At 35.2% G+C, this 17,729-nt stretch overlaps 1 protein-coding gene across 2 annotated transcripts in view; it reads left to right on the top strand.

The window, feature by feature from the left end:
- Positions 1-17,729, top strand: part of TANK (TRAF family member associated NFKB activator) — a 70,720-nt gene that overhangs the window by 37,701 nt on the left and 15,290 nt on the right. For both annotated transcript variants that reach the window (XM_037044595.1, XM_037044594.1), the window contains exon 4: positions 404-522. In XM_037044595.1, the coding sequence (XP_036900490.1) occupies positions 404-522 (119 nt within the window). The remainder of the gene's footprint in view (positions 1-403; positions 523-17,729) is intronic.

Here is a 17,729-nt window from a genome sequence, read left to right as displayed (position 1 = left end):
CTATAATAAGCATGGAGTAGTTATGCGAATGAGTCTGCTAAACAAGAAATACCTGAAAATATGAGTTATGTAAAACTACAATTCTAGTTGTTCATGGTTAAGCTGTAAAGAGCATAATTCTAGTTTTCTAAATTCTACATATTTTGTACACCACTAATTTTGATAGAGTAAGAGTTTTGTGTGTTTAGTAGGAATGAAAACAAATATGAAGCAAATATGCTAAAATCTAAATAAGCAAATCTAAATTGTCAAGGGAACTATTTTTTACAGAAATTTTAAAACTCATAGTTTAAAATCTCTACTCCTTAAAATTAGGGATTTGGGTTTGTATTCTATTTACATTTCCAGGTAGATCCAAAAACAAGGGTTTCCTACTTAAGTCCAAGAGGGTTTTGTTTTACAGATAACAGTTATGGCTGTGCTCCCCTGCTTGAAGACAGTGAAACAAGGAAGAATAATTTGACCCTTGATCAGCCACATGATAAAGTAAAATCAGGAATACCAAGAGAAAAAGAATCAAAGGTAGATTGTGCTGCCGGCTTATTCCCTAAAGGAAATAAGAAATAAGAAATCGTGTTTCACAGCCTGAATTATTTAGTCAGTATTGCATCATGACTTGGGTGGGCAGGAATGGGACAAAAAGAGGGCAAGATTCTTTTTCTTTTTTTTAGAATGTGGACAAGATTCTTTTCAACCCTAACATTGCTTCTGCAAAAAGCAACATTCAAATGCTGATTTATAGCTTCTTCATTTTATTTTCCTGAGTTCTAGAATTCTAAACAGAAGTTCTGTATATACAAATAAATGAATTAAATGGTCTTAAATAGAAGTATTATTTCCTAGTAAAATAAAGGCTTAGGTTTTATAGTTTCTAGTATTTTCTTTTTAGGCATTTAACAAAAAAATTATGAAAAAATAAGAAATTAAGATGGGTAGTAAAACAGAGATGAATCTGGATTAGAAAAGAGCATTCTAGTTTCTTCATAAATTGCCTGTGCTTAAACTTAAAAAAAAAAGAATCCACCTAACCAGCTTAAGCAAAAGTATTCATTGAAGCAATATAAAAAGAAATATTTCATATCTGCAAGGACTTAGGTACACATATGTTCATGCTATGTTGATTGAAAACAACCTAAACATCCATCAAGAGCAGAATGGTATAACACTTTAGAAAAATTAAACTAATTTATATATTAATATGCCTGTATTACAAAAGAAATGTTGAGTAAAAATTAAAGTGACCACATAACATCTGGCCAGTGTGACTCAGTGGATTCAGCACTGGCCTGCAAACCAAAGGGTCGCTGGTTCAATTCCTAGTCAGAGCACATGCCTGGGTTACAGGCCAGGTCAGGACCCCAGTCAGGGGTGTGAGAGAGACAACCATATATTAATGGTTCTCTTCCTCTCTTTCTCCCTCCCTTCCCCTCTGTCTAAAAATAAATAAGTAAATAAAATCTTAATAAATAAAGCCTATTTTTAAAAAAAGAAATGACCATATGACAAAAAGGGAATAATTTATATAAATTTTTAAACATATAAAATGTAATGACATTGTTTGTAAAAACACAGATGTAGTAAAAATATAAAAACATGGACAGGAAGTGTACACATCTTTAGAAAAACGATTACCTCTACATTTGGTAAAAGAAGAGGCGGGACTCTCAGAAGTCGATAAAGGTGGTTCCAGTTGTTTCTATAACTTTCCTTTTTTAAAGAAAAGAAAATAAAGCAAACAAAAATTTGGTCTAAGTTAGAAAAATACAGGCCAAATCAAGCAAATGAAGTTAAAATCTTTTCCATTGGCTTATGTATATCTATACTTATGGAATCATAATTAAAACCACTTTTAATTAATAAAAATTAAATACTTTTGTAAAGGCCTTTGATTGATTTGAATATATTAGGGTTTTTCCAAAATGAAAAAAAATTTCATATTGTTTGGTTTCGATTTTGTAAAATTATGGTCTTTATACCAGACAGGAACTGGAAAGCAGTATGCAGAATAGCTAAGATAGTGGCAAAATTTATTTTTTCTATTTTTAATATACTTTTATATTTTAGTCTTCTCAAAAATGAATTGATTTCTAGAAATCACATTCCCAATCAGTTGGCCCAACCTCTGTAATGAATTAATTAATAGAAATGCTTTGAACCATGAACAGAAGGAAGCTACGACTAACCACCCACAGTCCTTTCCTCCTCCCGTTTGGTGGGTGGATTGAAGATTTCTTTTCTTTAGAATAATTTGTTTAGGATTCGGTTAGAATATTTGGGTGGAGTTAAGATCTGTGGACATTATGGCAAATGGAAACTATTGCCGCCTTGGAAAATGAGACAGAGAAGAGGAATGAGGGATGTGTAGAAGGAAAAGAGACCCTTATAGAAAATTTTATTTGAAAACACTAAATTTATACTTCACTCTCTGTTCATGCTAATCCTATGCAAACAGAATGCAAGAATCTTTTGGCTCTTGAAAGAATATAGAGTCAAGACAACAAAGCCTGTATCATCAGATGACTCTTAGAACTCTGCTTATACTTTAGAGACATTAGAGAAGTACTCAGTTTGATGGAAAACCTTTCACCTCTTGCACACCATGTGGTTTGCAGTCTTTCTTGATGAGATACAATTTTGGCAAAGGGGATGTTTTATAAGGTATTGTGTTATATGTTATAGAAAGTATCCCAAACTCACCCCAAAACTTAACTTAAAACAACAAATATTTTTTAAAGATTTTATTTGGAAAGAGGGTAAAGAAAGCAGAAAGAGAGGTAGATTAATATTGATGTGCCAGAGTTATGATTGCTTGCTCCATGCATGTCCCCAGCTGGGGAAGTGGCTTGCAACTCAGGCACGTGCCCTGACCAGAATTGAACCAGCAACTTTTTGGTGTGCAGGAAGACACTCAACCTGCTGAGCCACACCACTCAAGGCAAAACAACAAATACTTATTATTTGTTTCTATGGGTCAGAAATTCAGGAGTGACTTACCTGAGTGGTTCAGATTCAAGACCTCATGTGATTGAAGTCGGGATGTAGGCGAAAGGGTTTAGTTCTGAAGGCTTTACTGTAGTTGGAGGATCTCCTTCCAGGAGGGCTCACTTTTCAGATTGTTGGTAGGAGGCCTCATCCTGTGGATCTCTCTTCACAACCTGGCAGCCAACTTCCTCGAAGTAAAAAAGTAAGAGATCTGAGAGAGAGAACAAGGTGAATAAGAGAGAATAAGCCATGGTGTTTTCTATTATCTAATTCCTAAAACTCACATACTGTCCCTTCCACTTTATTCTCTTCATTAGAAGTAAGTCACTAATGCTCCAGAGGCAAAGAAATAAGTTCCTCCTTTTAAAAGGAGTAGACATTTTAAAAGCATCACAGGGATTGTAGATTGTGGTACAGAAGGAGGTACCAAGTATCAAGGGTGTGTTGGGGGGATCTAGTATTTAATTCACCATGTGGTAAATATTAATGAAAGGTAAAGGAAGTTAGCAGAATTTAATAATGAGTTAACTTCCTAATCCTATCATTATTAATCTCAGGAAAGAAATACCATAATTTATCATCTTAACAAGTTCAAAAATTCTAATATGAATATAAACTTTCCAGAGGATTATAGCTGAGCAGTGCTTTACTGCTGCATGTTCTTACTAATTTGTTCTTATAACCAGTTTAAAAAATTAAAAATCAGAACAACTGTAATAGCATAATCAATAAAGTATAATTTAACAAATATAAAATAAAATTATGTGCAAAAGTACAAAAAAAATAAAATTAGAAATATTTGTATATAGGAAATCAAATAACACTAAAATGCATACACTTATTCTTGATGAAAGTTATTTAATCTGTTTATAGGATACTGTTGTCATAGTTAGTAACATATGATAGCAGTTATTATTGAAATAATACATTTTGTATTTTAATGAAAATACAATTTTTAAAAACTAGAATTATAACATACTGAGTCATTTGTATGCTGTTAGAAATAAGATGTTTTTATAATACTGCTTCTGGGAATCACTTCATTTGCCAAACTAAATGCTTTGCTGAGTATCTAAGGCTTACAAAACTGTTTGCCCTCGTCTTTCTATCCCACTTGTTGTTGTGGTAGTTACACAAAAGCCTAGAATATTTTAATGCAAGAAGATAAGTCAAGAGCAATAATATAGAATACATAAAAGAATTTAGCAAAATTGGTAAATTTTCTGTACTCATTTATTCAATAACTCTGAACTGCTACATACCTGACACTCAGCCACTAGTAGAAGAAAGAGGTATTGTCCCTCCCCTCTGGCTTGAAATTTAACTTAATAAATAAGGTAGAGATTACTGAATATTGTAATGTTATTTCAGATTCTAGGATCCAGGACACAAATTAAATATAGTATGAATTTATTTGAACTTTTAACTGTTAAGATTATGTGTTCCTGTGTCCAAAGAGCTGATTTTATGTTTAATTTCTTATTTTCTATATATATATTTGTAATATATCCTTTTTTATTGTTTTTCAAGTACAGTTATCTCCATTTTCACCCCACCACACCATCCCACTAATATATTATATATATATATGTCTTTTTTCTTCTGAGTTAATATGCTTTAAGCAAAATTTTAAAAATATGAAGAATGAAGTTGTGTCTTTAAGTCACCAGTTAGGCAGTGGCAATTTTCTGATGTGGTTGCCCTTATGACTACATCAGCAGGTGTATGGTAGCTTTGAGGATCAGGGAAGATTTTGTAGGTTTAGAATAGTAAACAGTGAAGGTAGGTGTGGGCCTGCCATCTTTGCTAACTAAACATTAAGGAAATGTGCTGGCAATTGCAAGTCATACAGACACTGATGTTTCAAGAAAGCTAATGTCTAAAAATTCACCTGTCAGTCACTTACACAAGCAGTATGTATTGAACTCCTTTTGTTTGCCCACTTTTGCTAGTCGATATCAAGAACACAAAAAGGAGAGAGAGAGATCTGTCCTTTTTAAGGAGCTACAGTCTGGTTGGAGAACAAAGATTTGGAGACCCAAGCATTATAAGACAATGTGAAGTCCTAATTATATGACAAAATCCTAATTATTTTGTGGTACAGATAAAACATATAGGCCCTTATTTTTAAAATAAACATTCTCCTTGACCTGAAGGTAGCAGGGGCTCAACATTTAGTTCAAGTAGAGAAAAGAAAACAAATTCTTACTAGCCTATATCTTTTTTATTAAATATTTTATTGTTATTCTATTACAGTAGTCCCAGTTTTTCCTCCTTTGCTGCCCTTTGCCCAGCCCACCCCCTACTCCCATAGTCATTCCCCACACTGTTGTCCATGTCCATGGGTCATTCTCACATGTCCTTGACTGGTCCTTCCCCATCTCTCCACCTTTATCCCCCTCTCCACTTCCCTCTGGTCACTGTCTGTTCCTTGTTTCCATGTTTCTGGTTCTATTTTCCTCATTAGCTTATTTTGTTCATTAGGTTCCTTTTATAGATGAAATTATATGGTATTTGTCTTTCACCAACTGGCTTATTTCACTTAGCATAATACTCTCCAGTTCCATCCATGCTCTTGTGAAAGGCAGAAGTTCTTTCTGTCTGCTGCGTAATATTCCATTGTATAAATGTATCACAGTTTTTTGATCCACTCATTTACTGATGGGCACTTAGGCTGTTTCCAGCATTTGGGTATTGTGAATAGCACTACTGTGAACATTGGGGTGCATAAATTCTTTTAAATTGGTGTTTCAGGATTCTTAGGGTATAATCCCAGCAGTGGAATGGGCGGGGGGGCAAAAGACAGTTTCACTTTTTTATAAGTTTTTTTGAGGAAATTCCATTCTGTTTTCTGCAGTGGCTGCATCCATCTGCATCCCACCAGCAGTGCACTAGGGTTCTCTTTTCTCTACATCTTTACCAGCACTTGTTACTTGTTGGTTTATTAATGATGGGCATTCTAACTAACGTGAAGTGGTGTCTCATTGTGATTTTAATTTGCATCCCTCTGCTGTCTAGTGATGTTGAGCATCCTTTCACATATCTACGAGCAATCTGTATGTCCTCCTTCGTGAAGTGTCTATTCAGATACTTTGCCCAGTTTTTAATTGGATTGTTTGACTTTCTGGTGTTGAGTCATGAGAGTTCTTAATATATTTTGGAGATCAAACCATTGTCTGAGGTATCATTGGCAAATACANGTGGAATGGGGGGGGGGTGGGCAAAAGACAGTTTCACTTTTTTTTTAGTTTTTTTGAGGAAATTCCATTCTGTTTTCTGCAGTGGCTGCATCCATCTGCGTCCCACCAGCAGTGCACTAGGGTTCTCTTTTCTCTACATCTTTACCAGCACTTGTTACTTGTTGGTTTATTAATGATGGCCATTCTAACTAACGTGAAGTGGTGTCTCATTGTGATTTTAATTTGCATCCCTCTGCTGTCTAGTGATGTTGAGCATCCTTTCACATGTCTACGAGGAATCTGTATGTCCTCCTTCGTGAAGTGTCTATTCAGATACTTTGCCCAGTTTTTAATTGGATTGTTTGACTTTCTGGTGTTGAGTCATGAGAGTTCTTAATATATTTTGGAGATCAAACCATTGTCTGAGGTATCATTGGCAAATACATTCTCCCATATGGTCAGTTCCCTTTTCATTTTGATGATGTTTTCTTTAGCCATGCAGAAGCTTTTTAATTTGATGTAGTCCCATTTATTTATTTTTGCCTTTATTTCCCTTGCCCTAAGAGATATGTTAGTAAAAATATTGCCATGTGGGATATCTGAAAATTTTCTGCCTATATTTTCCTCTAGGACTTTTATGGTGTCACCACTTATAATTAAGTCTTTTATCCATATTCAGTTTATTCTAGTGTATGGTGTAAGTTGGTCGTCTAGTTTTTCTTTCTTTTTTGCTTTCTTTTCTTCTTCTTCTTTTTTTTTTTTTAAGATTTTATTTATTTATGTTTAGAGGGGAAGGGAAGGAGAGAGGGAGAGAAACATCAATGTATGGCTGCCTCTCGTGCGTCCCCCGCTGGGAACCGGCCCACAACCCAGGCATGTGCCCTGACCAGGAATCAAACCACAGTTGCTTGGCTCGAAGGCCCTCTCTCAATACACTGAGCCACACCAACCAGGGCTTTTTTTTTTTAATGTACCAGTCTGGTTTTCCCAACACCATTTATTGAAGAGGATATTTTTGCTCCACTGTATGCTCCTGCTCCCCTTGTCAAATATTAATTGACGGTGAAGACACCAGTTTATTTCTAGGTTCTCTATTCTTTTCCACTGATATATGTGTCTATTCTTATGCCACTACCAGACTGTTCTGATTACAGTGGCCTTGTAGTATAGTTTGATATCAGGTATTTTGATCCTCCTACTTTGTTCTTCTTTCTCAAGATTGCTGAGGCTATACAGGGTCTTTTTTGGTTCCATATAAATTTTTGGAGTCTTTATTCTAGATCCGTGAAATATGCCATTGGTATTTTAATAGGCATTGCATTGAATCTATAGATTGCTTTGGGTAGTATGGACATTTTAATGATATTAATTCTTCTGATACATGAACATGTTATGTGCTTCCATTTATTTGTATCTTCCTTAATTTCTTTCTTTAGTATTCTGTAGTTTTCCAAGTACAGTTCTTCTACCTCCTTGGTTAAGTTTTTTCCGAGGTACTTTATTTTTCTTGTTGCTATAGTAAATGGGATTTTTTCCCTAGTTTCTGTTTCTGATATTTCATTGCTGGTATACAGAAATGCACTCGATTTCTGAATAGTGACTTTATGGCCCACTATTTTGCCAAATTCACTTATTAGGTTGAGTAGTTTTTTGATGGAGACTATAGGGTTTTTTATGTACACCATCATGTTGTCTCCAAATAATGTCAGTTTTCCTTCCTTTTTTATAACTTGGATGCTTTTTATTTCTTCTTCTTTTCTGATTTTTGTGGCTAGAACTTCCAGTACTATGTTGAATAAGAGTGGTGAAAGCAGATACCCTTGCCTTGTTCCTGATCTTGAGGAGAAGTCCTTTAGTTTTTTCCCATTGAGTATGATGTTTGCTATAGGTTTCTTTATTATATTGAGGTATGCTCCCTCCATTCCCACTTTGTTGAGTGTTTTTAATCATAAATGAGTGCTAGATTTTATCAAATGCTTTTTCAGCATCAATTGATATGATCATGTGATATTTTCCTTTCATTTTGTTTATGTGATGTATTATGTGTATTGATTTGTGAACATTGTACCATCCTTACATCTCCGGGATGAATTCCATTTGATCATGGTGTATGATCTTTTTAATGTATGGCCAATAATTTGTTGAGGATTTTAGCATCTGTGTTCATCAGTGATATTGGCCTGTAGTTTTCTTTGTTTATTGTGTCTTTACCTACTTTTGGAATTAGGATAATACTGGCCTCATAAAAAGACTTTAGGAATCTTCCCTATTCTTGAATTTTTTGGAATAATTTGAGGATAGCAGTTCTTCTTTAAATGTTTGGTAAAATTTACCTGTGAAGCCGTCCAGTCCAGGGCTTTTGTGCGCCAGGAGTTTTTTGATTACTGTTCAACTAGTGAGTTGTTTTGATCTATTTAGGCTTTCTGCTTCTTGATTCAGTTTTGGAAGATTGTATGTTTGCAGAAATTTGTCCATTTTGCCCAGATTGTTCAATTTCTTGGTATATAAATGTTCATAGTAACTTCTTATAATCCTTTGTATTTCCATGGTATCAGTTGTAACTTCTCTTTCATTTCTGTTTTTATTTATTTGGGTCCTCTTTTTTTCTCAATGTATCTGGTTAAAGGTTTATCAGTTTTGTTTATCTTTTCAAAGAACCAGCTCCTGGATTCATTGATCTTTTGAATTATTTTTTAGTCTCTATATCATTTAATTATGCTCTGATCTTGATTTTTTTTCCTTCCTTCTACTTGCTCTGGGCTTTGTTGTTGTTCCCCAAGTTTTTGTAGATGTAGGGTTAGGTTTTTGATTTGAGATTTTTCTCTCTTCTTTGGGTGTGCCTGCAATGCTATGAACTTCCCGGAGGATTGCCTTCGTTTGCTGTGTCCCATAGGTTTTGGGTTGTTATATGTTCATTTTCATTTGTTTCCAGATACTTTTTGATTCTTCCTTGATCTCATTGTTAACCCATTAGTTATTTAATAGCGTGTTATTCAGTCTCCATGTATTTGAATGTGTTTGAGTTTTTTCCTTGAGCTTGGTTTCCAGTTTCAAGCCATTGTGATCCAAGAAGTTGCTTGATATGATTTCAATTTTCTTGAATTTGTTGAAGCTTATTTTGTGTCCTGCCATGTGGTCTGTCCTTGAAAATATTTTATGTGTGTTTGAAAAGAATGTATATTTTGCTTTTCTTTATTTTTGAGGTAAAAGGTTCTGTATGTATCAGTTAGTCCATTTGATCTAGAATATGTTCAGTGTCTCAATTTCCTTGCTGATTCTTTGTTTGAAAGATCTATCCATTGTTGACGTGGTGTTAAAATCCCCTACTAAGAGTGTGTTCCTGTTGATATTTTTCTAGAAAACCCCCAAGATTCCCCTTATATACTTGGGTGCTCCTGTGTTGGGTGCCTCTATATTTATAAGGATTATAGCTTCTTGATAGATTATTCCCTTAAGTATTATGAGTATATTCCCTTAAGAGATTTTTATCTCTTTGTATTGCTATTGTTTTGAAATCTATTTTGTCTGATAGAAGTATTGCTACCCCAGCTTTTTTTTTATGTCCTTGGAATTTTTTTTTCCATCCCTTCACTTTCATTCTGTGTAGGTCTTTTTTTCTGAGGTGGGTGTCTTGTAGACAGAGTATATGTGGGTCCTGTTATCTTCTCCATTCAGCTATACACTGTTGTTTGATTGGAGCATTTAATCCATTTGTATTTAAGGTTATTATTGATAGGTTCTTATTCATTGCCATTTTACCCCCTTTGTCCTTGTGTTCCTCTCTCTTTTTCTCCATCTTCTTAAAGCAGTCCCTTTAGCATCTCTTGCTGTGCTGGTTTGGTGGAGGTGTGTTCTTTTAGCCTTCTTTTGTCTGGGGAACTTTGTGTTTCACCTTCCATTTTAATTAAGAGCCTTGCTTTAATTGAGAGTCTTCGGTGCAGGCCTTTGCTTTTTTTTTTTTTTAGGTTTTATTTATTTATTTTTTAGAAAGATTCGGAAGGGAAGGAGAAAGAGAGGAAGAGAAACATCATTGGGTGGTTGCCTCTCACATGCCCCTACTGGGGACCTGGCCTGCAACCCAGACATGTGACCTGACTGGGAATCGAACCAGCAACCCTTTGGTTCACAGGCCAGCACTCAGTCTACTGAACCACACCAGCCAGGGCAGTTCTTTGCTTTTTATTACTAGTTCCCTTGTATGTTACTAGCTGTTTCTCCCTAGTTGCCTATATCTTGGTAGTATATGCATTGGTATGTAAATTTAAATTGTCTCCAAGATTTAAGTGAAAAAATATTTCTAGCCCTGGCTGGTGTGGCTCAGTGGATTGAGTGCCTGCCTGTGAACCAAAGGGTTGCGGGGTCAAGCCACATAATCATGGCTCAGAGGAGAGTGCTCCCTACCTTTTTATTATAGACAGCTGTTCAGTTAGAGGCTTTTACCTGTGCTATGTTACTCCAACTGTTATGTATGACAGTTTCAGCAGGCAGTATAGGAACTGTTCTGCTCTCTGGCCTCTATAGCTTATAAAATACTAGCCTCACAAATCTAGGTCTTCGATGGGATCCCCATCCTTGAACTGTTCATATTATGCACAGTGGATTTCAGGTGCAGCTCCCATTTAGTGAGTTCCATCTGAACTTTAGTCCCCCCATAACTTTTCTCAACACTTTAGATACTTTCTCTATTGCATGTTTCTTAGACTATGTTTATTAGTTTATTAAATTGCTGTATATTATCCAGGTACCTGGTTATATATTGTAAAAGTTTAAAATAGAGTGCTATATACAAGTATATGATAAATAATGTTTTTTATCCTTTGAACAAAAGTTAGAAATTAGACCACTGGTCAAATATGTAATTACCAAGTGGTTTCTGTGGAAAAGGCAAATCTAGTTATGTCCTCTGAACATTGGTACATTTCTTAAGAGAGGAACTTGGAATAAATTTGACAACTTATGTTTATTACACAGCTTTGTAAAACCAAATGCCTTATAGTCCTTTAAGGTTTGATTCTTTCTTTTCATCATCTTTTACTCAGTAGAAACAGTGCTTGTGTCCACTATACAGTGGCGCATGTTAACCTAGCCTAGGGCTTACAGAAAGCTGGAAAAAACGCACATGCACACTGTGCAATACTTCGCCTTCTCTGTCGGAGCAGATGTACCATTGTCCCTGTTTTGTTTCTAGAGGCAGGGACAAATATACCTTCTTGTTTTATATACATATAACACTTCTCTTTGGAGACTAGTCTTTGTTTATTGACTCTCTGGTAGAATAATAATTAGAGGGAAAATAATTATCTTTAATCAGTTCATTCATCAAAGTTCAAAGTTTTGTTCCAATTTGTTATAATAAATATATCACAATAAGAAAAAATACCAAGGTATTTTAATATTTACATTGAAGTTTCTTTTGTAAAAATTGTTTCCAGAGATTAATTATTAATTAATCCTAACCCTTTCCTGTTCTTCAATTTAATGCCTCATTTTAGAGTTTTTGAGGGGATAAGAAAATGAGAAGTGGTATATCCCTTTTTAAAATCTCTTCTCTGGTTTCTAAGCAAATTTGAGTGTCTCTAAGTGTGTCTTTTCTCCTCTTATTTCCCCCAATTATCCCCTTTCTCTCATTTCCCATTTTTATTTTTTTCTCTGTGTTCCAGAGCCCACAAAACAGAGCTTGTGTGTTTTATTCAGCCCTGATATCTCTTGACAAAGGCATGAAAGACTGTTATCTCTACCTTAGTAGATTAGGAATAGCCCCACACACACAAAACAATCTAGTTTCTCTCATTAACTTGTCATATTCTGTCACCCTAAGAGTTCTCAAAATTTATTTTGAAGATTTCTTTTACATTGTTATGAAATGTTGCTGCATTAATCTGTTGTAATATTTTGTGGGTTTTTTATTTTAATTTTTTGGTTGGATTACGTGAAGAAAATCTAGCCTCACACAGATAATGTAGTTGGGAAAGGGAAGAATATTTTAGTAATCTTTTTAGAAATTATGGATGTTCTCTGGTACTATCCCAAAACTCAATAAATGGTAGTTTCTTAAGTGTTAGCTGCAGTATAAAAGCCGAAATTAATGAACTTTTTTACTACATTAAAAGCCACTGGCCTGTCTTGCATTTTGAATGCATCTCCTCCCTATGCATGATTGTGTAACATCATGAATTTAGTCACTGGTTCACTACACTATGCAGATCTTCCACATTCTGACTTACTTTATGATATATTTAAAAATCACATGTAATATCATCACTGACCTTATCAGAAAAGTTTTTTCAGTATTAGCTGTCAAGCTTACTGTAATGGGTACAAGGTTTCCAAAATTTTAATTTTCACATGAAAACTTAAATTTTTTTCATGGACAGTAAACCTTGTCAGTTGGGTTTTTTTTTTTAAGTCAGCAGTTAACTTCATTTGCTTTTGAGAAAATGTCTGCTTATCAGTCATTCTTTCAAGTAAAAATGACATTCCACTTTTAAAAAGTGATTAGTTCATCTTATAAGTCAAAATGTTACACTGGGTGCTTTTTCCCAAGACAACCCTTATACTTCAGTATGAAACAGAGGCCCTTTTTGTATGTCCCATTTTGTTACACAGAATATTAGAAAGATCTTAACTTGGGAATAAAATTCAATAAATCTTTACAGCCTCATCAAGAACATTCTTGGGTGAAACTGGCTTCTTTCTTTTTAAATTGGCAATGTGACATTGAAGAATATAGTGACTACAATTTGGTACCATGGTCTTAGTCATACTCAGGCACCAGCAGTTTTACTGACCTATCACTTTTGCATCATCAATGTAAATGCCAACACAAAAAAAGAAAAAAGGCAAATAACATCTAATAGTATTGTAACAGTAGTTGACCCCAGGGATTTCAGAGTCCAGATTAGATTTTACCCTACTTACAAGCTAATAAGTTAGCCAGTTATCGCTTCATGGATGATGGAAGAAGATACAAGACTCCTTGATCAGAGGAAAACAGATTTATTATTTGCAGCACAGCAACTTGCAGGAACATTATATTTGCATTGGTACCACCCCCGGGGGTGATGTGGTTACTCAGGTGAATGCTGGGACATTAAAGGAGAGGGACGTTGAGTTTGGCAATCACACCATTTTATAGCAAGCAGTAAAGCATGTTTTCCCTCTATGAATGCAACTCTGAGAAATGTGCCGGGCCTTGTATTCTTGGCATGCAAGCAAAAATATGCAGGGACACTCAAGGCCCATGCAGATTCTCTCTTCCCAACATTGGATCTCTTGAAAGGATCTTAGGACCCTCTGGGATCCTCCCAAGGGATCCTAGACCATATTTTGAGAACCACTATTCTCAAAATGTAGTATAATTTTACCAGATTATAATTTTCTGTTATAAAAATCATGTTGTCTTTTTTTCTCACTAAGTTGTTTGCTTTTCATCCTGCAGAAAAAATTGTCACAAATACCACATGATCTCACCTTTAACAGGAACCCAAACAACAAAACAAACAAGCAAGCAAAATATAACCAAAGACACTGAAATAAAGAACAGGCTGACAGTTATCAGAGGGGAGAGGGGAGGGAATTTCAGGGGAAAAGGGGAAGGATTTACAGGAACTAGTATAAAGGACACATGGGCAAAAACTAAGGGGGGTGGAAATGTGAGGGAGGTGGGGAAGGCTGGCAGGGTGGGCTGTAATGGGAATAAAAGCCAAAAAACTGTACTTGAACAACAATTAAATTTTTTTAAAAAAAGGGAAAAAAATGTCATGCTCCAAGAATACTCTAGCATCTCTTCAGGAACTCTTTATTCATGGAGGTCATATGGCTTGCTAATCCTTTCTTTTCACATTCATTGAATACATAAGTACTTTGTGTCTCTGTACTTTAAATCATGACACCTGTAATTAATCCTGTTTGCTTAACTATACCTACTACATTAAATCTAGAGCAAACTCTGAATTTTCACTCTATTCTGTTAAAAGATACTGAAGGACCTGATACATTTCCAGAGGTGTTTCACAAAACCCTACACTTGTGAAATGCTGCATACTATGTACTCTGTGGTCATTTTAATGGCACAAGAGTGTGCTTTAGGATCTGAAATCAACAGTAAGAAAACCATTTCACTTCCTTTAACCAAATAATCTCCTAGCCCTTTCCCCACTATTATATTTAACAGTTTGTTTTACATTTGTAGTTCCCTCTAAGATACTGATAGAATTTAGCAGGGGAGTAGAAGGGAAGTCTCACCTAAATTTTCATTTGCACCTGATATGAATGCTCTTTGTTGCTTAAGTATTGCTGTGTCATGAAAGCTGACTCTTTCCCTGAGAGGTTTTTCTTGTTGTTGTGGATCCACATCTTTTCATACACTTGATATTTTGCTCTAAGATATAAATATATCCTACAATTCTAATAAAATTAACTATTGTAAAGTATGTCTCAGACATTCTGTGTGTCATTAGCCTGTGATTTTTTTTCTTCCCTGATAAGTCCATTTTGGAAAACCAAATAATTTCAAGATGGATATCCTTTGTTTTGTTTCTCCCATTGTGTTTATCAATAGTGGTATGGTTTTTGTATTTCAACTCAGTTTTCATCTAAGTAATTCCATATTGGTTTACATACTCTTATTTTTAGTCCTAATTGCTCTCCGCTATTAATATTAAAGACAGCATGTTTCCCTGTACTAATGGGACCAGGGGTCACTGACTTGTTCACATTCCCTTAAAGTATCATCTGTATTCCTGCTGGATGGCCAAATGGCTACAGTAAATCTGTCTTTCCTTCTTGCCACTGCCGATGGAACATTGTCTCCTCCTCTTCCCCACGCTGTAGCCTCAGAACCTCATTCCTGTCCCTCGCTCTTGTCACTCATCCTCTGATGAGAGTTTTATAAAGCTGGATCTAAAACTTCCTCCTGTCTTTCTGATAAATGTCTGTTCCTTTTTGACAAGAAGAAGATAGATCTTGGTAGTTCTTATTACTAACTTCTTTCTTGGCAGAATTAAAAGTTGGTAGACCTTTGTCACACCCATAGCCTTGTTTTGGATTTTACTATTTTAGAAGAGCCTAATCTCAGTTTCTTTACAGTTTTATCTTGCCCTAAGATTTTTCGATGCTAAAAAAAGAGAAATGAAGATTTGAAATGTGAGCGGGATTTGAGGAAAAGGTGATTATGAGTATATTGTGTTTTAATTCATGGTGGTCTATAGTAGACAACAAAACAAGTGAGCATGTATTGGATCAAAAGGGAATTGAGAGTGGCTGTCGAGAGAGAGGGTGAGCCTGAACAGACAGACTTAGGGATGAATACTCAATGGCCTTGACATGAGAATGAATGATAAGAAGTATGTGTAGTGAAGGGAGAACAGTGTACTCACATCTGAACCTTAGAAAATACCCACATTTATGTTCTAGAAAGAAGGGCCAATGGAAATACTAAAACCTTAGAAGAAAACCTACATAGTACACTGGTAACCAAAAAAAACTAAGTTTTGAGGGGGAGCTGCCTAGTAGTGTGAACTACTGTTGAATGAGCATTAAACAAAGTAAGAGCTTTGGAAAAAGCTCTATTGGATTGGTGATTAAATCATCTCTGGAAAATTATGATGAAATTTCAGAAGAATGGAGGGATTTAAATAAACAAAAACTAAGTTTGGGAGTTCAACTTCTGTTATGAAGAAGTGAGTACCAAACAAACCAGTCCTCTACAAATCAAGAGTAATAACTTTGGACAACATATAAAAAATCAACCACCTGAAGACTTCAGAGACTGAACTCTACACATTTTGGTAGGGAGTCAAAATGTGGAGCAAGTAATGGCTTGGCGTCAATTCCCAGTTTTCTGTGATTTTATCCTAAGGGTAGCCAAAGTTTTAGTGGCTGAAATTCCAATAAAAAGCCCATCATTATTCTAGCTAGCAGAACCAGGAGCCCAGAAAAAAACTATGGTCACCGTAGAGTAAGGGAAGGACCCCCAGATAGGAGAGAGCCGGCAGAGAACTCTTAAGTTCAGTGTTTAAACTTGGCCCAAGTCTCTGGCTACTCCTTGAACCCATGGATTTGTGGGGCAACCTGAAACTAGTCTGCAGCTCAGACTTAAAGTGCTGAACTGAGATATGAGCTGCAGCTCTTCAAAGGAGTGGCAGTTTGGAGTCTGAGCCTAACCAACTTAATTGCCTGGAGAAACAAAAACATCAGCACCCTCTGGTATCATAACACAATGTCTCCACAACATAATATTCACAATGTTCAGGGCACAGCCCAAAATTACTCAGCATATGGAGAGTAAAGATAATGTGACTCATTTTCAAGGGAACAGATACCAGTCATGAAGTGATCCAGATATTGAAATGATCAGACAAGGATTTAAATCAGCTACTGTAAATAAGCACACTCTTCTATTAGGAAATAGGAAGACAAGGAAGGTTGTTAAGGTTTTGAGAGGATAAATTTAACAGTAAGATACTCCATTGTCATGTTGTCAAATAGTTAACATAATAACTTTGAGGTATAATAGTTGACAATGAAATTTTGGTTAAGAAATTATTGACAAATTATCCCTGTCAACAAATAAACTGGTTTGGCAAAACCTGATATATTTACCTAGGTTATTTTGGGACGTAAATTTCTTCTTGGACATTCTTGAGTGCGTGTACACATGCACACACACACACACACAGACATACCTAAGCCCCCCGCCCCACAGGCAATATTTAAACAGCAGTCTTGGCTTAGAACCACTCTTGAGTAAGAAAAAATATTTGTTGCCTGATAGGTTTTAGAATCTTAAAATTATTATGTGTCAGTGCAATGTGTACATGTTCCCATTCTACATCTACCTCCCCATGCTAGGTAACCGTACTGCTTCCTTTCTCTAGTAGCCAAGCCCTGTGTCAGAAGTTAAGAGCCTGGGTTCCAATTACAACTCCTTCACCTCCTGGAACTGTAGACACATTTTTTGAGCTCTCCAAAGCCTTATTTACTACAGCAAACTTGAAAATCAAAATAAAGTACTTAATTTACAAGGTTATATGCATTAAGTTAAATAATACATGCAAGTTGCTTAAATATCCATTTTCATGAACATATTCTCTGTTCATCATGATGATAGTATATCATAAAATTTGTGGTTAATGGAAAGGATTTCCCTATATTGGTTCATTTTAAAATCTAGCATTTGGAAAGGGGGTTAGGTGATCATGGAAAACTTTACTTTTTAAAATTATTTATTTTAAAAAGTCATTTAAATTATTTATTTTCTATTTTGCATTAAAAGGCATTCCTGCAATTGGATATTTCTTCACATTGAGAAAATAAGACACATACAAGGAGAACCTAATACAAAGTGAAAGGTTCAAAAGACAGGCAGTGGAAGAGTATTAGTCTCACTCTGCTTCAAATTAACTTCACAGGATTGAAATTATACTAATTGTAGCAATACTGGTAAAGGATTTTAACTTTTTTTTTAAAGGATTTTTTATAGCATTGAATTAGTAGAGCTTTTGGGGGATTTATATTAAAACAGAACTTTGTAAAGAACTTGGAAGTAATTGGGATATTTAATTTTAT

Source organism: Sturnira hondurensis, unplaced genomic scaffold (genome assembly GCF_014824575.4).
Source record: "Sturnira hondurensis isolate 20B ecotype Veracruz unplaced genomic scaffold, ASM1482457v3 Scaffold0004136, whole genome shotgun sequence".
NCBI lineage: Eukaryota > Metazoa > Chordata > Mammalia > Chiroptera > Phyllostomidae > Sturnira > Sturnira hondurensis.
Note: the sequence above shows the minus strand (reverse complement) of the source record. Positions and strands in the feature narration are given on the sequence as shown.